The sequence below is a fragment of the Mus caroli genome, chromosome 16 (genome assembly GCF_900094665.2).
Source record: "Mus caroli chromosome 16, CAROLI_EIJ_v1.1, whole genome shotgun sequence".
NCBI classification, from domain to species: Eukaryota; Metazoa; Chordata; class Mammalia; order Rodentia; family Muridae; genus Mus; species Mus caroli.
The window spans coordinates 27,991,269-28,015,930 of record NC_034585.1 but is presented as its reverse complement, the minus strand read 5'-3'; the positions used below and the strand labels follow the sequence as shown (position 1 = coordinate 28,015,930).

At 49.3% G+C, this 24,662-nt stretch overlaps 1 protein-coding gene and 1 long non-coding RNA gene across 3 annotated transcripts in view; one reads left to right on the top strand and one right to left on the bottom strand.

The window, feature by feature from the left end:
• Nucleotides 1-19,394, top strand: part of Xxylt1 (xyloside xylosyltransferase 1) — a 122,228-nt gene extending 102,834 nt beyond the window's left edge. Inside the window, exon 4 of the mRNA XM_021184930.2 lies at nt 16,966-19,394. Within this exon, the coding sequence (XP_021040589.1) occupies nt 16,966-17,362 (397 nt within the window). The 3' untranslated portion in view covers nt 17,363-19,394. The remainder of the gene's footprint in view (nt 1-16,965) is intronic.
• LOC110311554 lies at nt 1,056-5,630 on the bottom strand. Of its 2 annotated transcripts, none has more exons than XR_002379972.2 (3): nt 5,350-5,630; nt 4,991-5,243; nt 1,056-2,870 (listed from the first exon to the last, which is right to left on the bottom strand). It is a non-coding gene; the product is annotated as an uncharacterized LOC110311554 (long non-coding RNA). The 2 variants fall into 2 exon arrangements; XR_003835151.1 differs by having other exon boundaries at nt 5,428-5,630.
• Nucleotides 19,395-24,662: the final 5,268 nt, after the last annotated feature.

The following is a 24,662-nucleotide window of genomic DNA, read 5'->3' as shown; positions in this document are numbered from 1 at the left end:
TCTTAGCTTACTTAGGTTTCTCCTGGATTCTGAGCTTGTAGGAGTTGGCCTATGCAACTTGGAAGGATCCAGAAACTATCAATACTGGCTCCTGGTGTGACAATGTTTCTGCACTTCCCTCTACTCCCAAATAAAACCACTTAGTGTGGAGGCTAGGCCCAGCCTGGTATCCCAGTCTGATATCCTTCCCACGTAGGGCGCGTGCCCCCCTCTTCTCCCTGGCTCCCACAGCATTGTCCCATGCCTGCCTCCCATCAGGCAGCCTGTACAGTGGGATCATTTCAGTGTACAGATGCTTAAAAACCAGACAATTGGAAAGCCTTCCTCCTCAGTCACATTGTTATCAAAAAGAAGAGAGAAACGTGGGTAAGGCGTGGAGAGAAGAAAATCCTTGTCCATTGCTGTTGGGGCTGTAGACTTGCAGAGTCAATATGGAAAGCAGAAGTGCTCCCGCGTGTGCGTGCGCAAAGGAAGAAAGTCTGTGCTGTAAGGAAACCTGCAGTGCAGCCCACTTTCACTGCAGCAGTGTTCACTGTGGCCAGATACAGAGTCTCCACGGGTGGATGTGTGGATACAGAAAATGTGATAAACATACACTGGAAGATCCTTCACCCTGTAATTAGGAGGATATTCTACCATGGCCACAACGTGTGTGAGTGAGGACCTTCTACCAAGTGTTCTAAACCAGGCACAGGAGGAAGAACCACTTGATCTCACTTGTACATGGGATCTCAAAAGCAAAAGCTAGATGTTCAGTACAGAGAGACGATGTTGGAGGCAAGGTGATAGCTATGGCCATAGAGGTCAGGGTAGGAAGAAAATGTAGGGCTTGTGAAGTCTCAGATCTCATGGACACCAAGGGGGTTGAAGGCAATAGCGCTGTTAGATTAAGAGTTTTTGTTATAAAGAATATAGATTAGATATTCTACATGCATATGCATTCACACGCATGTGCACGCATAATAAAAATGAACACATAAAATTAATTTGTTTATCTTTGTTAACCATTTATGTATATATAAATCATCACACTGTAAACATTAAACACATACAATTTAAAAATCAATACTTTGCTAACTGTTGGAAAAATAAGGCATACAGGACATACTTTCTGATGTGTTCCAGTTTCATATATTTATCTTAGTACAGGGCCAGCTGTTCTCATTTCTGTTCAGGAAACATGATAATCAGAGACTCATTTCTAACCACCATACTTTACTCAGATTACACTAAATCTATAGTATACAAAGTGTCTCTGGGACTAATTAATGTTTTTAAATGTTTACCTAAAGCACATAGAAATTGTATACATTTCTCGAAAAGAGAAAAGAAAAACGACCCAAGGGCCGGGCTGGCTTTGCAGCAGGGGATGTTTTGCTCGGTTCCCTGAGGTGCTCATCAGCCTGTGTTTTCCCATGCGATCTAGGAGGTTAATGAAGGCACTGTGGGGCCCATTGTTATTTCTGCACTGTGAATTGATTAGCCAGAGGATGTACAGTGTGGCAGTGTGTGGCCAGGCCTGTGTGTCTCTGGCAGTAGCCCAACGGACTTTGAAGATAGCATGCTGCTTCCTAGTCGAGACCTCTCGGCCGTGTGCTGTGTTGTGGGTGCTCCTGGTGCTGTGCCAGCTCCTTACTGATGCTGGCAGGAGTCCTGGCTGTGTGGACACAGTAGAGACCTTTTTCAGGAAAGTCAAGTTCAGCCCTTGCTGTTTGCTGGTGAAAGTCTATCTGTCTGGACTACTTCGATTCAGTAAGCATGGGCTGGGTCCCTGCCTTGTGCCAGACACGGGGCTAGGCAGTGGGGATTCAGGTATGTAAAGACACCATTTCTATCCCCAGCGGTCTGATAACTCAGTGGGTCAGAGTGGCTTATGGGGCCCTTGCAGACTTCACAAAGGAATTGGCCTCTGGGCTGTGGTTTGATTAGAAGGTGGTTGTATGGATGGTGAGGAAAGAAGGCAGAGCAGCTAAGGCCCTGGTGAGAACGGCATACGCAGAATCATCAGGAACATCAGTGTGGATGGAGCAGAGGAACCTGGGGTGGACAGGGCATGGCCAAATGGCCCGGCTTCTCATGGTCTGGGATCGGGTCTTCAGAAAGTGGGGAGCGTGGCATCACTGCTGTCAGAACAGATGAACAGCAGACACCTGCCTCTTGGCTAGATCACACTGTCTAACAGTGTGCTACAACTATGTCCATTCCCATAGGTCACACCACTGGAGACAAGACGGTGCTGGGTGTGTAGACAGGAGGTCCAGGGTAAATACCATCCTTGTGGCCATCAGAAGGCCACTGATGAGGGCGGGACAGTGTGCCCATTCACTGCCAGAGCAGTGACTTGGTGGGAACAACAGCGGGGGTCGGGAGAGTCTTTCACAGGTACCATCTAAGATCCTCCTAAAATTTCCATCCCTGTATCTTACACTCTTGTTTTCCTCTATTTTTTATGCCCACCAAGAAATAAATCTCAAATATTTACCAGAGGTACACTTAAAAGCAGCTTTTTCTAAAAGCAGCATTTACACTGAGGAAGATTTCAAGTGCAGCTGTGGCACTGGGTTGTGCATCATCTGGCTGTGGCTTGGCTCAGTGGCCTGGGAAAGAGGATGATTGACTCTTGCCAGCAGTGTGTCTCACCAGGGCAGAACCACCGCACCTGGGCTGACAGTGTGGACCCCAGTTGGACGGCTTTGTGGTGGCAGTCTCTGTGATGACACACCTTGTGTCCCTGGGACGAGCTGCCTGAGTGATGATGGGCACAGGGAGCATGCCCAGGTATGAGCCCACGCACCTGCCGCAGGCCCACTTTGTGCATGGGGAGTTGTGCGGGATGATTGGGTTCCTCTTCGGTTTGTTTTTTCCGTCTCCTGAGAAGGGTGAAAAAAGGAAAAAAAAACAACTATTTTCACAGAAAGTGTGTTTGAAAACTTGTCTCTACCCCACATGCTCTTGCCTGCCTCAGAACATTCCATGCTAATTACACAAGCTGCTGCCGCCGCCACAGCTTCCTGTTGGTGTCCACTGCTCTGGAAACCACGGAAACTGGTGACATCTATGCCTGCAGCAGGCTGCAGTAGAGATGAAGGGGGCCGACTTTGGGTGAGGGCAGTGTGCCCGCTGCACGCCAGACTCAGGCCTGCTGAAGGAACACAGCTCACAGTGGCTTGTAGAGGAACCGTGTGGCACTAGGACATAGGAAGAGAGAAAGCTGCTCCATCCACTGATTCTGTGCTGGAAACAGACCACAGACTGAGATCTCAGCCACGGACAGTGGCAGGAGAGTCTCTAGAGAGCTGGTCCTGACTTGGTTTCCTCTTTGAGACAGGGTCTGTCTACTTATCCTTGTTCTCCTGTAACTCTAGACCAGGCTGACCTCAAACTCACAGAGATCCACCTGCCTCTACCACCCTAGTGGTGAGATTAAAGTCACACCTGCCTTCTTCTGCCACAGTTTTAAATTGCTAAAATATATGCAACATAAAATTTACCATTTGGAACATCTTTAAGTCCATAACATTAATTCTGCCCAAATGTCCCACCATCAGCATCCTATTTCCAAAACAGTTGTATTACCCAAGCAGAAACGTCATCCTCTGAACGGTTGCCCTGCGTTCTTCCTCCTCAGCCCATGGCAAGCTCTCATCTACTTATGTCTTATACCTCTGCCTGGTTTAGATGGTCCATGTCTCCTCTGTCACTCTGTGGCCATTAGAAGCCCCGGACACATACTGTTCCCAGCTCCCATCAAGGCTCAGAGTAGGGCTGTGGCCTGGCCTGAGAGGCAGTGAAGCAGAAAGGAGAGGTCTCAACATTACTAGCTGGGCATTTTTGACTGACATCCTTACATCCTGTAAGCCTTAGTTTCCTCATCTAGAAAATGGGTTTAATAATGTGCACCTCCCAAGCATGCATAGACAGCTCAAGTATGTAAATGTGTAGAGGAGTGCTTAGGGACAGGTTTTGTCATAATTATCTGTATTATCTGTAACCTGTACCTCCAAGTTCCATAATGACTAAAAGAAACCACTTATAAATTGTTCATGAAGTAGCTGGCAGGTAATAATGAAGTAAATGCCAGCTACCCATATGCATACATGCCATGTGTATTACAGAAAAACCAACGCGGTGGTTAAGAGCATTGGCTGTTCTTACAGAGAGCATAGTTTTAATTCCCAGCACCCACATGGTGTCTACAGCCATCTTGAACTCCACTTCCAGGGGATCCAGTCCCCTTTTCCAGTTTCCACTGGCACCAGGCAAGCAGCCTGCACATAGGTAACAATAACTTTGTAAAGCAACAACCAGCAAGGCGCTTAGACAGGCTGTCCCCAACTGAGAGTCAACAGTCGTCCGGCAGCAGATTGCCCCACCCCAAGCAGGTCCCACCGTCGTTTCCTATTTTCTTCCCAAGCAGCAGAGAAATGAGGAGTCCCAGGCAGTGGAGACTAGCTGACTGCAGAAGCTCATCTAAGAGCCATGGCAAAGTCAAAACCAGAAGCTTCGAATGTGAGGAAGGTGTCGGGGTTCACTGCCCAGCCTCAGCGCTTTCACCCTTTTGAAGTTGGAAGACAGCTCCTTTTGGGGTCAGTCTTTCTAACCTCCAGCAAACTATGGCCCCATCCCATCAGAGCTGAGAGAAGTGAGTGGCTTCCTGTTGTGTGGGTCCCTACGGTTTCCGTCAGAGTCCCATTTTAAACACACAGAAGGGAAAGTATCCTGATTGGAAACCTTACCACACTGGTCCCCTTGTCCTAATTTCAGTTGCCAGCTAAACTAAACGAAGCAGCACATCCGGGAAAGAGCTGTGAGAAGGGTTACCAAGTTGAAGCTGGAGGGATGGCCTCCCCAGGGCAAAAACACACTGACTCAGACTACAGGGAAAGTGTGTGTGTCTGTCATGTGAGTGTGCTGGCTTGGGCTGGTCATGTGTGTGCACATAGCCCCTAGAAGGGACTCTGCTAGATGTCACCCTCTGAGCTAGACTCACCCGGCCACACCCATCAACAAGCACGGCCTTCTCTAAAGCTCCAGGAAGGAAGATTGTCCAAGTTTTCTTCCTACCAAAGCTGAGTGAGTGGCTTCTGGAAGCACCTGGCTTGTTTCTGTTGGGCTGCCGGCCTGCCCTGAGAACCGGTGTCCCTGCTGTGAAGGCTACCATGCACGCCTGAGTGCCTCAGCCTTCTTTCTGCAGGTCTCTTCTCCATGAGATTGGCAGTGGCCCGGGTGCATGCTTCAGGGACCTGGTAACAAGAACACTTGAGGATGTACCCAGCAGAGTGACCCGTCCCTGCAAGCACTCTGGGTACTGCGAATCCAAGGGTCAGGCCTCAGGCCTTCCCCACTCACCACTGACTGGCTCTGCCTCACCCAGCGCTGGCCAGTGAAGGAAGCAAGCAAGCCGTCCTCCACCACCAGCCGAGTTACCTGATGCTTCATCTCCTGCCCCAGTCTTCTCATACTTTACCCTTCCTCCTCTACTGGGGAGCCATCTGAAGCTAAAGGAAGAGAGATTGCACCCAAAAGGTGCCCGGGTGTCAGGTACTGCATCCCGCACACGGCCCTCACAGCCCTCGGGGATAGAATGTTGAGTTCTGGAGGAGCTGGGGCAGGACACCCTGACTGGTTCAGAGTCCTCTCTCTGCTCCTCCACTGTGCAAGCACTCGGCCACGTGACGCTGTGTCAACACCGCTGAGCTCATCTCCATTTAGCTGATTCCCCAGACACACATTTCACAGGCTTAGGGAAACTAGAGGCGCTCTTATGTAAGAGGACCTGAGCGGGGAGGGAGGCAGGGAGCTTTGTGAGTACACATTGCTGTGACAGAGGGCTTCAGGGAAGGAGGAACACTTCACAGTCAGGGGTGCTGAGGGGCCCCCACCACGCATGCTTGGTTCCTTCCTGGGTGGAACAGGTTAGGCTTAGGAAGGATAACCTGGAGATGGGAAGATCTGGCTCTGCAGGGACCTTAAGACCCCAGATCCAGCCCAGGGTCCCAAAACAGAGAGGCTCACAGCCAGCAGGGAGCGCTCTCAGTGAGAGCTTTGTCCTTCTGTAGAGGATGGTAAATTTGGAAATTCCAGGATCCCATAGGTGCCCACCTGTGTGTAAGATGGGTCTGAGTCTGCCTTCTTCCTGTGTTCCCTTGTCAGAGCAGGCGAGGCCAAGAAGCCTGGCACAGCCAAACAGAGTCCTGTGCGTGAGGCAGGCATCTCTTGGTCTTGGACAAGGGTCAGGGACTCTCTGGGAGGTTAGTGAGAGATCAGGGAGGAGAAACCAGTAGAGGATGCTGGCTAGCTCAGGGCATGTGGATTTCAGCAGTGCAGCCAGTCAGGGCCTGCTGGTGGCATGTGGAGCCTGGCCTGGCTATGCTGGGCATGTTGCCTTTTTTCTTTTCTGCTTCTTCCACAAGGTATGTCCACAGCCCAGATTTCTTCATACGTCTCCCTCTGGTGGAGACCTCTGAGAGGAAGCCAGTGTTAAGAACTCTGTCCTGCTAGTGCACACCCTCCCAGCAAGATGGCTCTGTAGATTCTGCGGGGTGGGTAAGGGGCTGTCCTTGAGGGGAGCCATTTGGACTCTCCTCTAGCCCTGGGTTTGTTGTCATAGGCTTCTCCACAGTGTGGGCTAGATGCAGACGCACGCCCCGCTGACACAGATTGGCCCAATGATGACACTTCCTCCGTGGTCAGCAGTCATGCAGCCTGAACTGCCACAGAGAAGAAGGTAAAGGACAGCTGGGCCCCAAGACGAAAGGCGTCCCTGCACAGAGGGCTCCAAAAGGAAGGTTGGAAGGCTTGTGTCCAGAACTGATGGTGGGTTTGAACAATCGCCTTCCTTGGACAGTGGCTGGAGCTGGTATCTAACTTTAATGCCAGTTTTGATCTGGGTCTCAAGTTCCACACCTCACAGTCATTCACACCCTCCTTGTCTGGTCTGGGTGGGCCCAGGCCACACCCCTTCTTCTCCAGGTAGTCGCTGGCACACCTGTGTAGACTTCTGACTGCAGCACACGTGGGAAGAGGCTGGGAGAGCCATCTTTGCCTACTGGAAGGTGCCCCAGACACAGCAGAGACTCAGAAGAGTCATCTGGAAACCCGAAGAGTAGAGGCAGGCAGGACATCAATGACCAGGAGCCAAGGAACACACTGCAGTTTAACAGGAGAAGCCTCTCCCCTAGAAAGCTGGCATTGGGGAAGTGGCAAAGAGAACATCTAAGCCCGTGGGCCTGGGTGAAGCCGAGGTTAGCCGTGGTCAGGAAGGAAAATAGGCGTGTTTGTCTTGGGCCACCTGGAAAAAGGGCCAAGCAGGCCAGCATCACCAGCTGTCCTAGCTCCCAAACCTGGTCCTGAGATTGGGAACATGTGCAGGGGTTGGAGAGCACATGGAGGTGCCACTGATGGTCCCCAGCAGTGGGTGTCACACCGTTAAGACCTCAGACCATGATCCTCAGTCTGAGGAAGTGGTCGGGAAATGGACTAGGGTTGAGGAAGCCATGTAGAGGTCGTATAGATCATGTTAGGGGAGAGGGGACTGAGTTCCTTGGCTGTGACTAGGCCATTAGGTTGGGAAAGAGTGCCTTCAGGGAAGCCCCCTCTACCATAAGATTCCATGTTTCTATACCAAAAGGAAGGAAGGAAAGAGGCTCCAGGGATCAGAGATGTTCTCTTCCTGGTTGTTCCCCTGCCCCAGCCCTTCTCCTCACACAACTGCCATGAAGGAGGGAAGGTAGGTCAAAGCATCATCTCATGAGATCACCTAGAAGAGAAGGAACGAGGAAGGACTAGGCAGAGGTGTATCCGGACAGTGAGCACCTCGTGCACTACTCCTGAAAACAGCAAGCGGCGAGATGATGCTCCTGGGAGACCGCCCATACCCCAATACTGAATATGCCAGGGGCTTTGCTGCCAACGGTAATCAGATTTCAATCAAAAGCGAGTAACCAACCCCTAGCAAAACCCACAGCACACAGCCCACTGGTGGCACATCCGGTGACAGATGAATGCCAGGGCTCAGTGACCATGGTCCCCTTGAAATTCACTCCTGCAAGCTGCATGGCACCAGGGCTTCAGCACATGACAGGATCCTCCAGCTGATGAGTCCACTGAGCAGTTTTGGAAATTGAGACCCCAGGACAGGCTGTGGTTCGGCCAAGGTCACCTGCTGATGGTTACAGGGCCCACACATGCTCAGTTAAGAGCAGAAAGGGTGTGAGTCTGGCAATCTTACTGCCCAGTGAACTTGAATTGTGCTTCTGTGATCTCGTCAGACATGTTGGACACTGCCTGCATTGTTTCATGGCGTCCTCCCAACATCCCTGGGTACAGTCCAGAAGCCAGGGGCTTGTGTATAGAAGCCAGGCACGTGGAGAATGACATTTCTCCAGACAATTTCCAGGGTGATAAGTGGAGGACTAAAACTTGAATGTGGTCCAAGCTGAGCCCAGCTGCCCCTCCAGCCCTGCATTCTTGACCTGGTCATGCACTGGTGATGTAAGGAGGGGCTAGCCCCTCTCCCACGTCTGCTCCATGACCGGGAGCATGTTACTTCTAGGAATCATTTTCCTGGGAGCCCCTCCACCCAAGGCTGTACAAGAATAAGAGGATGCAGCAAGCATTGGTATAGAATTTGCAAAACACTTCAAATTGTCATATTGCCTGTTTTATGGTCATTAAAAAAAATAATGGTGTTGGTACTACTATTATAGTCTTCATCTCTAGAAAAACTGTTTTAAAAGGACTGATAAGGTGGCACCACTGATAACGCGCTTACATACAAACGTGACCACCTGACTTCCATCCTGGAGCCATGTGAGCATGGAAGAAGAAAACTGCACAGAGCTGTCCTCTCGCCTCTCTACACCACATACACACGAGCACACACACAGGATAATAAAATGTTTTCATTTGAAAAGGATCAAAGTGGCTGAAGAGATTCCCTCATTGGTCAGGAGCACAGGCTGCTCTTCCACAGGACCTGGGTTCAATTCCCAGCCCCCACATGGTGGCTTGCAGCCATTTGTAACTCCAGTTCCCGGGGATCTGACAGGTGCTTCTGGCCTCTGTGGCCACTGCACACACATGGGACACAGACATATGTGCCAGTAAAACATCCGTACTCGTAAAAATAAATTAATCTTTAAAAAGAATAACAACACAAACAAACAAACCCAAACTAGCCGAACAGAAACCAGCTTCTGTTTTTTCTGAGTAGACCCTGAGCCAGCCACAGTAGTGGCAGCGGTGGCAGTGGCGGCAGCAACAGCACTGTCCCCTGGGAGCTTGTCAGCGTCGCCTCCATCTCAGTGGTGACTGGACAGGCTCATTCTGTAACAGGATCCTGAAAACAGGGCCTGGGTCTAGTCCACAGCAGCCTTGCTCTGAGCGTGACCTGTGAGGTGACAGTGTCTGTGTCAGTGTGCTGCCACTATCCGATACCTTGATCAAACCCACGCACAGATGTGCAGTGAGCGGCACAGGGTCTGCTTAGATGGAAGGGGAAGGAAGGTGCCCTCATTTCTCCTGGGTTTAAGAAGTCATGCTTCGCTGAGGCCCTGCTACCTGTACCCTCGAATCTGAGGGAGGCAAGTCCCTGCGCCTCTGGCTTTTGGATCCGAGCTCCCTTCAGTGAAGGGCATTGGTGTGGCTGGTGGAGTTAACTGGAGACACAAGGTCAAATTCCACACATACCCCTATGTATTCCTGCCATACACACCCACGTTCTGCTCACTGTCCTGGAAAGCACCCCATCGTGCGTCCCTGGCCCTTTTTCTTGTGACCTCCAATGCCACAGGGCTGTTGGGAGCAGTGAGCCAATTCCAAAGGTGACATGGGCTCCGTCTCCCCCTCAATAAACATCCCCCCCTTGGCTTAGATTCAGGGAACAGACAGAATTGGTTCTCTAAGCTAAGGCTAAGTGTTGTGTAGGGGGAGAGCAGGGGCCGGATGCTCACAAGCCCAGTCTGCATCTTAACGGTCACTGGAGTCCAGAATTGAGTGGATCCCTGACAGTGGTGCCCAGCCCTCAATGAGGCCTCCGTCTCTGGGACCCTGCCTGCCTAGCCTTTGTCCCTGGGCATCTCTGACTGATGTGGATTCCTGGCCTCTGCCTCATTCTCCCTCTTCACCCTGGGGGAGGGAGGCCTCACAGCCGTCAGCTTGCTGGTACAAGATGTCCTCTCTTCTGCAGCCTTCCTGAACTCTGCCTCCAGTATCTTCTCACATGCTGTGCACTCCTGCCACTGGGTCTGATTTCCCCTCCCCCAGTTACTTCACCCACTTGACACCAACATGTTGGCAAGTGCCTCTGTGACTCTCCAGACAAACACCAGTAAGATGCATTCCAGGGTTCACCTGACTGGTTCCATTCACACCCTCCAGGCTCCGGCAAGCCATTTTATCTGTCTGTTATTTATCCCAAAGAGGATTGTCCAAGGGACCTTGAAAATTAGCATTGAGGTCAAGCTGTTCTCACTCTAGTCCCTCCTTCTCTATAGGTTACTTCATCAGCCATCTTCCTAAACTTCCTCCATATCCTTGACCTTAGATATGCCTTAGGGCTCCCCTCTTCCAGGCAAATCCCTGAGCCTGGTCCTCCTGTCCCTACTTCAGCTTTCCTCATTAGAAGCTGGAGACGACAGCCCTCCCCTCACTCAGTCCTTTAGATATCAGTGTGAATATTAGTAAAGTTTAAACAGTCTACTACACAGTAAGTGCTCTCTGATCATTACCCATCAGGTCCTTCTCACCCCCGCCCTTTCCCCAGCACCCTCCCATCAGTCTGGCTTGCTCTGGCACATGCTTCCTTGCCCTCCTCTAACCTCTCTGACAAGATGCCGTCGCCTCCCCTCTGTCTGCTTCATTTAGTTCATACCCTCTCCAGTCCAGCACGCCCTGCTCCTTGGTATCCCTTATCCACTTCTCCCAAAGGTCACTGTCACCTCCTGTGCACAGTCAAGCTCTTGACCCCCAAGGCCCACCCTCGGTGGCCCACTTCCTCTTGCCAGGCCACATGCTTTAAAGGTGCTACAGCCTCCCAGAACAGCACCCATGGCTAGAAACCAAGGGACATTTCAGACTCAAAGAAAATGGACCCAGAACTTTATATTGCTGTGACTGCATGCAAAAATAAACCTCCTTTTAATTAAAAAGATGAGAGCCAGATGCTGATGGCTTAGGTGTGGAGGGCACCACATGGGAAGATACAACCTAGAGAAAGACCTGACTGTGCGGAGAGGAGATGGAGTGAAGGAAAGCCTGCTGGCCTGGATCACATGGTTGGCTGGTGCGTGGTTAGAACGGGCAGTGTGGCCTGCAGACCCAGCCAGGTCTGTGTGGCTCTGAGGCTCCTCTGAGATCCCTGCAACAGAGGAGCCCCAAGGCCTGAGTTAGTATCAGCTACTCAGGCTTTAGTGCAGAGGAGAGGTGGCTGGGGTTCCCCTAGGCCGCCATCTTCCTGACTCCACTTCTTCCAGCCACTAAATGTCTGAACTCACAAGAGTCTGGGGTTCCTTCATCAGTCCGTGTCAGCCATCTGCTGGGCTTCTCTACAGCTTTGTATCTTCTCCTCACATGCCAGCCCTCCCGGCCTGCACTGCTGCTATTGGCTCCCTGTCCCTGGCTTGCCCTTCCCCTTTTCCAGGTCCTCCTTGTGCAGCTCTTCCAGAATCTACCCGACTCCAGCACCTCCGTGCCCTGCAGTTTGTAAGATGGACTGGTGGCCGTCTCCTAACCCTGCCCCATCTTCCCAGCTCCAGTGCAGCAGGGTTAGGAGAAAGGCTTGTGACTAAGGTTTTGCCCAGGCAGGTTGAAGAGCCTGCTCCCAGGTGGCATGGCATGAAGCCTGCAGTGTGGTGGGGGCTCAACACCTCCTGAGAGGGGTCAGAGCTTCAGGGCCTAGCTGGGGGCCTGGGGAGGCCTCAGACTGATGCTGTTATTCTTCAGGGCTCTGAGAGGACTATGGGTGTGTGGAGGGAGCTAGGCTGTCTCGTCAGAGTTCAGGGACCTGTTTCTGTAGCCCCCAGAGATTGACTGGTCATAGCCTGTGCAGCTGTGGGAACCAAACAGCAATGTAGGTCACCTTGAACATGCCCAAGTCTGGCACAGGAAGCCATGTCGAAACAGAAACAACCAGATGACTGGGTGGACAAGGGCTGGTTGCTGAGGTACACACCCTTAGCAAGCTGGGCAGGCAGGGAGAGACATCTGCAGAGTCAGCCCTCCTGGGGCTGAGCGCCTGCAGTGGCAGACAAAGCCATTTCCCCTGGGTACACTGTTTCGCCCTCTGCTCCTGGAGCCCACCAGAAGTCCCGTGAGAGTTCTCTTATCCCCGTGCCCAGTCTAGGCCATTGCCCAGCAGGCCACAGTGGCCCACACAGTTGGCCTCATCCTTGCAGTGGGGTGTTCTGCTCGCTTGTCTTGAGGTCAGTAGATGCTCCTTCAGTGATGACTAGCTGCTGCCCAGAGTATCTCAGTGAGAATGAGGCTTTGGGTGTCTCCTGCTGGCTGACATGTGGCTGCTGCTTCTCTTGTCCTGTGGGTCCCCAAGCCCTGACTAGGGAATAAAGGACAGACACCCATACGGAAAAGCGGGGTCTGTGCACACTGGGGGAGCCACGGCTCCACACCAGCAACCTAGAACCTCAGTGCGGTCCTTGGATAGAGGTTGGCTAGTCTTACACGCAGACTGTAAGCATCCAGGAGGAGGGGGGAGCTTTAGTTGCTCGTCTTTGCACACACCGGTCCCTCGTTTGCACTCCGTCTCCCAGGGAAGGCTTTGACACTGTGGGACAGTGAAATGGCAGTGCCCATGTCAACAAGACACACTCCGTCAGGACTTCCCCGACCCAGGCTCTGTCTGTCCCTGTGGGCCCTCAGGGTTCACATTGCTGGCCAGTGTCCCTTTTGTCACTGTCTTGTCTCTGGCAACAGCCACCTTTCCACTCTCCAGGCCAAGTTCCCCACCCACCATGACATTTTCTCAGCCCGCAGCAGCAGCAAGGTCAAGAACCTGGGGGTTCCAGGTGCCCCTCCCCACATTTTGAGCCTGTGGATAGAGAAGATTCGGTGAGATGAGGATGAGCCCTGATGGTTTCCCAAACTCCACCTGCTGAGGCGGTCAGGATGTAACTGTTGGTGAAGGGGGATTTGTTGTGGAATAGGACAGCCCCTTACCCTGGGTGAGCAGAGATACCTGTGCACACAGAGATCACCCCTTGAAGGTGGAAGTCAGTGATGGGCTGAAGACACCAGCAGAAGCCAGGGCAGCGTTGAGGGTGTTCTTCCTCACAGCCTGCACAGGCAGCTCCATGCCACCATCCGACATCCAACACCGCAGTCGCGGCTGGCTGAGTTTCTGTTGTGTGGCCTGCCTGGTGTGCCTACTTTGCTATTAGGACATAGTCAGCTGATGACCTCAGAGTTCAGGGACATGGAGGTAAAGTGAAAGGTCCTCTTTGCAGGTGGTGGCAGAAGAAAGTCTTGGCTCTTACAACAACAGCTCCCCAGTGCCCTGTATGACCCTCCCTCCCAAGCTGAAGGCAAAAGCACACCAATCCTTAATCTGAGTGTGGTCTGCTCTGCCCCTGCTGTATGGATGGGTAGTGGTCCTGATCCCTCTGCAGGCGCCTCCCTTCTCTTTGCCTTCTTTTTCCAAGATCTCCTTCCAGGCCTTCTTTTGTGAGGCCCTCTAGTCCTATTACAAATAGCCCGGTGCCCTAGGAATTTTTCTTATCCTCCTAGGCTGAGCCAGGGACACAGAGGTACCATAAGTCTGCAGAACATGCTGGCCAGTGAGGCTGAGTGGAGCCTGGTTTTGCGAGGGGAGGCAGGAGGGTCAGGACCTACCATTTCAGATGAGGAGAGCCTCAAGGAGAGCGCTGTAATTTGTGCCTCTTACAGGGTCTGCTGGGTCTCTATTCCCGTGGAGTCCCTTCCTCCTCTCGGGTAGCCTGGTTCTGCCCCTGAGGACTGGTCCATGCATACTCATGGGCCTTTTTAGCCTGGGAAGCTGAAGGCTCAACCTTGCCTCATGCTGTCTTCCATATAAGGGATATGGAGTTTGCCGACTCAGTTACTGGCCTACAAACAGCTGGTGTTTGTAACCCACATTTCCTACGAGGGCCTTCAAATAAGGGCAGGTGTGCATCCATCCTACCCCTTCCAGGGATGTACCATCAGGAAGAAAGGGCTTGAAGGGGCTTCATTTGCATTTTTCCAACAGGCCTCACTGACTTTTGGAAGCACTCATTATTTACAGTGGACCATCTGTGCGAGGCTGGTTTCCAGTTGAAGACTATGTCCAATGAGAAGGAAAAACCTAATCCCTGCTGTTATGGCACCCAGGTGATCATGAGGAGTGGAGCAAGACCACACAGAGCAGAGCGGATGGGTGTGAGCATGGGCAGCTTGCCCGAGAAACTTCTGGAAGATCAGGGCTCAGGACCACATCCCTGGATTCATCCGGAGACCCCGGGACGTACATAGCCAGCCCAGGCCCCTGTGAGGCTGTATACTGAGCTGATTCAGAGTGACATGACAGCAGTGGCTATAGATATCCTGGTCCCCAGGTCCCTTAGCCTCAGGTGTGTTGACCAAATTCAGAAATGAGTTTGGAATTCAGGTGCCATTCCTTGGAGCATTAGCCTGTGGAATCTGAAGAAGTCAGAGAAAGGTAACTGCAAAGATCAGAAGCCTCCCCTAATGGGCCAAAGACCTCGGTGTCCCGGGAGCATAGGAGAGGGCAGCGTAGTCCACCCCAACCCTGTTCCGTTCTCTCTCATGCCTGTGAAGCTGCTGTGGAGGCCTGGGAAACCAGTGAATCCAAAGTCCTCTGTGTGCTGCCTTCATTCTGGACAGAGTGCACCAGGGCACACAGGAGGTCATTCGGTGCTCAGGGAGCTTCCATTCCCTTTCAGGCTGTGTCTGCTTGCATTTCTAGTCTCCCCGCCCCTTTTTGTCCATGATATATCAAAATGTGCTGATGCCCCGATCTGGCTCTTCCTAGCTATTGTTATAGAATGTTTCTGCCTGGTGCTGTCCGTCTCTGCCTGGTGCCATTTCTGCATGGTGCCCTGCTGGGTGCTGGGCAGTGTGTTCCCAGGGAGCCACCTGGGTTTTAGTTTCCACCTGGAAATGTTCTCTCTTCATCTTCCAGGCCTTCTTTTGGTCACTTTTGATAAGAGAGGGAAGGTCTGGAGGCTTCCAAGCAAGGGTATACCCCACACACACCTGACCCCCTAGCTGTAAACTCCTTGCTGGAGGACCAGAGACTTCTCTATGGTGGGTGGATTGTTCAGGGTAGTGGCTCAGCAGCCTTACCTCGGCCTGCTCTCTGCTGCCACCCAACACCAAAGGCTGCACAGACTCACCCCTACCTTCTTCATAGTCCTTTCTTCCTTCCCAGGTTCCTGTCATCTGGGGAGCCTACATGGGGTAGAATCGCCTGAGGACCCTGTCCCTCCCACCAGACCCTGATCTCTCTGGGGTCTTCTGCAAGAGAAGGGAGGAAGCAGTGGGCAGGATGGAGTCTCCATAGAACTCTCTTCCTCCCTGCTAAATGTCATGTTCCCACCCTTGGAAGAGGTAGCTGGCTTGTAACCTGACCCTGAAATTAACCACCTGACAGTAGGGTCCAATGGTATCGTGTTGACATGTTGGCGACCCATCATGGCAGGTTGTGTGGCCTGGAGGGCCACAGCATCTCAGCTTGCTCTCAAAGCTTATCTTTGCCAAGCTTTTATCAGCAGGCAGGTGCCAGATCAAAGCTCCTGCTCATCTTAGCCCATTCCTGACCAGACTCTTAACAATGGGCCTGTGTGCTCCATTGGTTGGTGTCCCACGGGCTTGCTTTCCCTTACCAAGATCAAACTGTCGGCTGCCTTTCTGACATGTGAGACCACAAAGAGCGCTTGTCTGTCCTCTTACTGGGCTCATGTGTCAGAACCAAGAGTGGACCTGGTGCAGGTCTTGCATGCTGGTGCTCTGGTTTGCTTTTGACCACAACTGACCCTTTACCTATGTCCTATCCTGTGAACAGTATGAGGCAATTTACCTGAGGACCCAGGCTCACCCTGCCTGTCCCAGGCACTGCTGCTGGGCCTTGTCTTTGAGCACAGGTTTGGGGACCCCATACCCCAGATGCTGCAACACCCAAGATCTTGATGCTTCAAATGCTAGAAAGCAGAATGGCCAGCTCTCTAAGCATGTCAGTGACAGGGAGATTTCCAGATGTTTCCTTCCCTCCAGCTGTCACACCTCAAGAGCCTAGGTTGGCTTTTCCAAATCAGCTGGAGAAATGTCTAAATTGAGGTGGCGTCCCCTCCTAAATGCCATAGTCCCACTTACAGCTGCTTTTCACCGTAACCTGCAGGCATCTGCTGAGCGCTATCTCTGGACCCCAGCCTGTACCTAGCCCCTCAGAAATGCTAGGCTCAGGGTCGTGAATGAAGCTTGTTCTAAAGGGGAGAGTGTTGGGATCAGTCTGAGTTTGGCTGCCTATGGCTTCGCCATCAGTCATTCAACTCTCCCCACTCTGTGTCACGTCCTCTTCAAGACCATAAAGACAGGGTGGGGAGTTCCACATTGCTGCGGTCCGGAGGATGTGAACTTTGAGCCAAAGGCCTAGGTTTCGTCTCTGCTTCTCACCAGCTGTGTGAGTTGAGACAAGTTACACAGTCTCCCCGGGGAAGTGTTTTCCTAGCTCTGTGGTGATGGGTCATCTCACAGAGCACAAGATTCCAGGACCTGCCATCTCTACAGACCCTAATACAGTGGCAGTGACAATGATGACCTCATCAACATGGTCACCCTAGGGTCGTGGAGGATGTGAGAGCCCGAGTCTTGGAGCTAGGGGGCCTGGATTCAGGCTCTGGCTATGCTACTTGCTGGCGATGTGCTATAGATTCTGAACCCCAGAATTCCTCTGCTTTTGTTTCTAGGATAACTCTGTTTCCTTCCCCTTCACAGGCACACGTTCTGGCAATTCCGCCACGAGAACCCCAAGACCAGAGTTGGGGACCCTCCGCCTGAAGGACTCCCTGGCTTCAACAGTGGAGTGATGTTGCTGAACCTGGAGGCCATGCGCCAGTCTCCGCTCTACAGCCATCTGCTGGAGCCTGCGTGGGTACAGCAGCTTGCTGACAAGTACCACTTCCGGGGCCACCTGGGGGACCAGGACTTCTTCACCATGATTGGCATGGAGCACCCTGAACTCTTCCATGTGCTGGACTGCACCTGGAACCGGCAGCTGTGCAGCTGGTGGAGGGACCATGGCTACAGCGATGTCTTCCAGGCATACTTCCGCTGTGAGGGCCACGTCAAGATTTACCATGGGAACTGCAACACGCCCATCCCAGAGGACTAGGCACCATCTCACCCGCGATGCTGGTGAGGCTCCCGGGCCTGGGGAAGAAAGAGAGACTCTGCTAGGACACCCTTTAGGGGCGAGGTGCTGCAGACCTCCCAGCTGGCTGGCTCCTATCCAGCTGACATCCAAAGAAGCTTAGCTGAGCCTTGCTGCTGCTCAAGCCGTTTTCCTCCAGGGCAGCCTGAAGGACTGACACAGGTGTCTTCCAGTAGGTGGTTGAAGATACAGAAGGAAGGAGAATTGCACCCTTGTCCACATGGAATCAAAACCCTTGTAAAGAACTGGCTTTGCTAGACCAACTAAGCATTTCAAGCGGCAGGCTCTAATGCTTGGTGAGAGAAGAGGTGGGTGCTACTGTGGCTCCCAGTGAGCACTGAATGCCTAGTCAGGGTTTTAACAAGCAGCCCAGGGCTTAAGCCTCCAAAGGAATGCCACAGCTCCACATCCTTTCCCAGAAGGCTTTGTACCTCCTCCGGATGTTCATGTTGCTTGGTGCTGGCTTCAAGAGCAGCACCTCTTTAGATGAAGACTGAGCACATTAAAACAAAAAACCCTTATTATAGTGTCCACAGCTCTTATCCTACTATATCCCAGAACCCCATCTTCTCTTGTCCGTCTACCTGCTCCAGGTGACCTGACTTCCACTAAAGAATCAAATCTACCATCAAAGGACAGAGATTGGCCATGCCGAGGCATGCACTAGATTCACTCCAAGGAATTCACTTCAAGTCACAAGTACATTGGGTGGGCTTGGGAAAGGGTGGCCTCCTGCTCTCATCGTAGTCTCTGGAGAAGAGAGAAAACCAAACTCATAATTTTCCACTGTGCCATGCCAGCCCCTACCCCTTCCCAGAAGTGAGTACCATTTCTCTGTGTGCTTGAGACGGGCTCTGTGAGTCAGCTGCCCACATGAAGCCCCACAGGCCATGTCTGCACAGTCCAGCTCATGTCCTCAGGCAAGAAATGGGAGGTTCTTATTGTATATTGTCAGTACCATGAACAACAGACACTAGCTGATGAATAGACTTTGAGAACTCTTGTTTGTTCTCTGGCCAGTGTTCAGGGCTCTGGATGGGGAGTAGGATCAGCATCAAGCAGAAGGCCTAAGAGGCCCAACCGGCAAGCCTGCACGTGGGCGCAGTGGGTAGTACTGCCATGTTGGCTTCCAAGTGCAGAACTATCTCATTCTAGCTATTGGCAGGCTCATCCGCTGCTGGGAACAAGCCCAGATGTCTCTGGCTCCTTAGCCCAGACCTCCTAGTTCCATTCATGCTGGTGAGGTGGCACACTCCTTCACTGGCCCTCTGCTGAGCCCAGTTCATCTGTTCTCCTTGCTACTTGATTTCCTATTCATAGCACCTGGTTATTAGATGCCTGCGTGCGCCAGGCATCGTCTTCAGGATTTATATGTGCCCTAGATAATATTCATGAAAACCTCAGCCAGTTCACTCCAGCTCTAAAACTGATGGATGAAAACAGACATGGACAGGTCCTCTGCTGTGCTGTTTACTGAAGCTTTTTACTGTGCAAAAATGTTGGAAACAGCTTAAAATGTTGGCTAGAGAAACAGATAAATAATGCATACTGCAACCGTATGGTGGAATATATCTCGAATCATTTGAAGGAATATTTAATGTACCAGGAAATACTTATGCTAGTGAGTAAAGAATACACAATATAAGATTGTATTGTGTCCTTTTATTTTTAATTACATATATGTGTGCATCTATATATATTTTTGCATAAACAGGTACATACATGAAATGCATATGTATGGGTGAAAAGAGAAAAATTTAAGAACAAGCCTAGTCTGTATTTTATTAGTTCAGCTCCTCAAAGACCGTGCTTCGGCCACATTAACAAAACAGTATCTCGATGCGGGGAGGGTGGGATTAACGTACAGGAAATTTTTTAAACTCGCAATAACAGATGAATTTTTCATCAAGAATTAAAGTGTTTCTTGGGCTGGAGAGATGTCTTGACGGTTAAGAGCATTGACTGCTCTTTTAGAGGTCATGAGTTCAATTCCCAGCAGCCACATGGTGGCTCACAACCATCTGTAATGGGATCCGATGCCCTCTTCTGGTGTGTATGAAGAGAGCAATGGTGTACTCACATACATTAAATAAATAAATAGGATTAAAGTGTTTCCAAAGCTACAGTGTCTTCTGTTATTCAAGAAAAACAGTAAACCAGGTAGCAGCACAACACTCTCCTACTTGTGCGCGCGTGTGAATGTGTGTGTGTATGTGTGTGTGTGTGTGTGTGTGCGCGTGTGTATGTGTTATTGTGGGACAACACCAAGTACAACTTTGTGACGTCAGTTCCCTCCTTCCACCATCTCATCAGCCCCCGCCCCTAGTTTACTTTGTGACCACACCTCAGGAGTTCCCCCTCCTCTGTCACCAGTGGCTCTGACCTAGTTAGTGCCTGTGGCGAATGGTAGAATCATAGACAATAGGAAACACAGCAACCAGGGCTTTACAGAGAAACACTGTCTCGAGAAAAAAAAAAAAAGGAAACACAGCCAGACTGGCAAAAGCCACTGTGGATTCCTCCCTTGCCACAGGTGGCTTTTGACAGATGGTGGAGAGCTAGCTTCTGACTGGGGTCCTGCTCTAAGCTGTGCTGTGCACCCACAGTTAAAATGCTATGCTTCATTTGTCTCATAGACCCTCCACTTTCTAATACATATCCGTACACATAACTAGAATGGAAATCCAGACAGCATTTCTGAATATAGAAATTTTATCTTCATTTATGTTAATTTCCCTTTTTCTTGATTATTAATTTTATAACATACACAACAAATGCTATACATCTAATCATTTTAATTACATTCATCTATTCAATATGTGTGTATATATTCAGTCACACACATACCACATTGCCTATACCCCAATGTGGAGGTCAGAGGACTTGTGGGAGTCAGTTCTCACCTACCATGTGTGTTCCAAGGATGAAGATTGCATTGTTAGCCTTGACAACAAGTGCCTTGACCTGCTGAGCCACCTCCCCAGCCTGATATACATTTTTTGACCACCAGAGCCAGCTCCCCAGCCTGATATACATTTTAACCACTCTCCTTTGCAAATCTCCTCCTGTTTTACACCTCGTGGGTGGCCATAATTGATGTCTCCATAGGAGAACAGACTAGGCTAAGTGAGCTCTGGTCCTTACCTCTTCCATGGCTGTCTCCCTTCTCTAAAGAGGTGTAATCTAATACAGCAGCACGGCCCCCACTTCCATTTCACAGTGCCACCTCTGTGCACACACAAAGTCCACTCCACATGTGCTGGTAACACTTGGAAAGCTGGCAGGCTTATGGATGAGATTCACTCATATATGTATGCAGCATCCCCCACAATACTGCATGAAGCCACAGGAGAGTGCCCAACCCAGAGCACACCAGGGTAAACAGGTTCCTGCTCAAACCTCTCATTTTAACAATAACTGGTGGGGCTAGAGAAATGGCTCAATGGTTAAGAGCACTGACTGCTCAGAGGTCCTGAGTTCAATTCCCAGCAACCACATGGTGGCTCACAACCATCTACACTGGGATCTAATGCCCTCTTCTGGTGTGCAGGTATGCATGCAGATAGAGCACTCATAAACATTAAATAAATAAATAAATCTTTAAAAAAGAAAAAGAAATTTGAAAAAGTCAATGCCAGGGCAGCACTTGGGTTCGTTGAACATGGTCCACAGGATTTCTGGGATTGCTTAGCCTAGTATAACAAATTAAGAAGCCTAAGAATAGGCTTATACAGCAAGTAGAAAAAAATTTAATTAAAGTTAAATACATAGGAAAGAATGTTAAGTTATATAAAAGAAAAGGGTACATATATACTCACTGAGATATTAATCTCCATGGGGGGAGAATTTAAGTATACATAGATGAGTAAATAGATTTAGGCCTTGATCTCACTATTAAAAAGTAATCATGAGCTGGGCAGTGGTGGCACATGCCTTTCATTCTAGCACTTGGGAGGCAGAGGCAGGTGGATTTCTGAGTTCAAGGCCAGCCTGGTCTACAGAGTGAGTTCCAGGACAGCCAGGGCTACATAGAGAAACCCTGTCTTGAAAAACAAAACAAAACAAAACAAAAATTAATCATGTAAGAACAAGGGGGGTGGGCTGGAGAGATGGCTCAGCGGTTGAGAGCACTGACTGTTCTTCCAAAGGTCCTGAGTTCAAATCCCAGCAACCACATGGTGGCTCACAACCATCCGTAATGAGATGTGATGCCCTCTTCTGGTGTGTCTGAAGACAGCTACAGTGTACTTACATATAATAATAAATAAATCTTTAAAAAAAAAAAACAAGAGGGGATAGTTAAAGAGCACTGACTCAATGGATAATATTTAGTTAGATTGCTTTAAGTAGTTTTAATTATCAAAATGCACGTGGTTATAAGTTTTTTGGCAGTTATGATATAAAAAATCCTCTGAGCCAGGCGTGGTGGTGCACGCCTTTAATCCCAACACTTCGGAGGCAGAGGCAGGCAGATTTCTGAGTTTGAGGCCAGCCTGGTCTACAGAGTGAGTTCCAGGACAGCCAGGGCTACACGGAGAAACCTTGTCTCAAGAAAACAAAAAAGAAAAAAACAAAACAACAACAACAAAAAAGGCTTTGGACCTTCTCCAGAATGATGTGGATCAGACAGGAAGGGGCAGCCCCCTGAAGATGTTGGCTACAGGAAGGAAAACCTCAAGATTAAACAGGACAGGCGCCATGACATGCGGATGGGAACAGCCCTGAAACTGGCTGAGACATACAAATGTCTCTAGCCAAAACTTCAGCTAAAATTAGACAATAAATCTTGTTGGTTATGGAATCCTTAAGATCCATTATGCCACCCTTCGCATGGCATAAATAAAGACGTACTACATTGGTTGTTGACCAAATTAATGCATTAGTTGTCTTTCTTGCTCAAACAAGGAACAAAAATCCTTAACTGATCTGTGCACCTTACACAATCCATACAAATACCTTAATAACTTAAATTTTGGTTGTAAGATTCATACATTGCAGAATGTACAACTCTGACAAGATTCAGCTGCAGGGATGCTAAAATGGCCGGCTGTTCCAGCTCTTTGCTTCCTGATGCTGTTTCCAGAGTCTTGCTTCAGGAATAGCTGCTGATGCCCAATGGATTCGGTTCATCCATCCTTTCAGACCGGACAGATCCAGTCAGAACTTCAGTCAAGTCCTGAGCCTTCTGAACATACTGAGACTGGTGAGACAGATGCTAAAGCTAACTAGCTCGTTGTTGTTGTTTGGGGTTTTGTTGTTGTTGTTGTTTTTTGGTTTGGTTTGGTTTGGTTTTTGGTTTTTCGAGACAGGGTTTCTCTGTGTAGCCCTGGCTGTCCTGGAACTCACTCTGTAGACCAGGCTGGCCTCAAACTCAGAAATCTGCCTGCCTCTGCCTCCCAAGTGTTGGGATTAAAGGTGTGTGCCACCACTACCCGCAAGCTAGCTTTCTTAAGTCTAACCAATTTTTCTAATCTTCCTACCCCTCCTCACCCCTTTAAAAAAGAGTTTGTTGTCCCTATTCAGCAGGGAAATGTTGTGGAAAGTCATCATCCCAATCTCTTCAGTTTGGGTGTCTGCTTATGAATATTTTACAAATTGTAAATTGTAGATAGGTTGTCATTTTAAGGGGTGATTTGGAAATGGTCATAATTTTGAACAGGAAGGAAATATATGGGATGGATTACTAAATTTATTCTTAAACAAAACATTGTATAGCCATAATTGATAGAAATCTTTATACATGATACATAATTGAAGTTATAATTTCTTACATTGGTGCAGAATTTATACATTAATACAGATTTAAGGTTTTCGTTGATATAAATCTTTATATATTGATACAAATTTTAAAATTAATATTGTTACTCTAAAATAGACATTGTGCCTATATAACTCATTTAAGAATACAAGGCTTAGACCCAGTTCCTCTATGGCTGCTAATACAAACTGTTTACAATGATTAAGTAATGCGAGTTAAAGGTCAGATGGTAAACTCCTGGTTATATTAGGTTGTGATTTAATTATAATAAAGTTTTTAATATTATTCAAATAAAAATAGCTAAGAGTATCAAGGTTTAACAGTTCAGATATACTTTATATAGATAATCTTCAAAAACATCAGAAATAAATCAGAATATGTCATTTATAAATCATTAGATTTTTGATTAAGAGACATGTCAGCTCTTGACAGTACCCCCTTCACAGTTCAAAGATATTGACCATCATAACCTCCATATAGAGTTGCTCCAGTTGTGACAAGGTAGCATGGACAAGAATTGCCCTAATTCATTTACAGATAAAAATACTGCCCAGGAAAGAAAACACAATGTGGGATAGTTGACAACTTAGGTCTGCCAAGACAGCATAAGATAGTCCTTCATAGTTCCTGCTTCACTAATGGTCTGTCAGATAATTCTGGGCCAGAAGGCTGAAGACAGATGTCCAACATTTTGAGGAATAGGGAACTGTCCAGGTAGTCAGCTGTCTCTGCTTAAGTTCTGGAAACTGTGTTTTTGTGCTTCGTATATATTCAGGTAATATTTAATTCATTCTCAGACCTCTGATGAGGTTGAAAACTAGTTATAGTCTTATAGTCAAATGTAAGTTGTTTAGCATTGAGGAAGATGATGTAGATTTGAAAGGATGGTTTTCAAATGGTAATATGGGTTAAAATCAAAATATGATTCAGAAATAGAATTGTAAACTCTTTAAGTTAGGATAGATATTAGAGTAATGTACCTAACCTGACAAAATTGATGGACGGGGTGCTATTAGTGTATATCACACCTTCTAGAGTATATAACTGTATAACTATATTCAATGTATATCTGAGGGAAAAGGCCTTTTAATGGACAGAAAGGGTAAAATATCATGGATTTGATTTATTGCTTATATTATGCTAATTGGGTTCCCAAATTACACAGGAATTCACATGTCTGCCTGAGAGGTGCTGAAGCCCCCTGCCCCAATCTGGTTGTAATTGGTAAGTAAAGTCGCTGGTGGCCAATGACTGGGAAGGGAGACAATGGTGGGACTTTAGATTTCCCAGGCAAGGGAACCAGAAGAAAAAGAAAGATTTAGAATCGCCATGCCAGGAACGGACTAGGATGCAGGTTTGAGAGCTGTGGAAGACAGAGAACCAGCCATGTAAGAGCTGGGAAGAGCAGCCCTAGGGGCCCCTTCCCCGAATGGGTCTGGGTAGCAAAGATGAAGTATAAATTGTAGTAAGTAATGATTCAAGAATATCAGAGGGGAGGGGAAG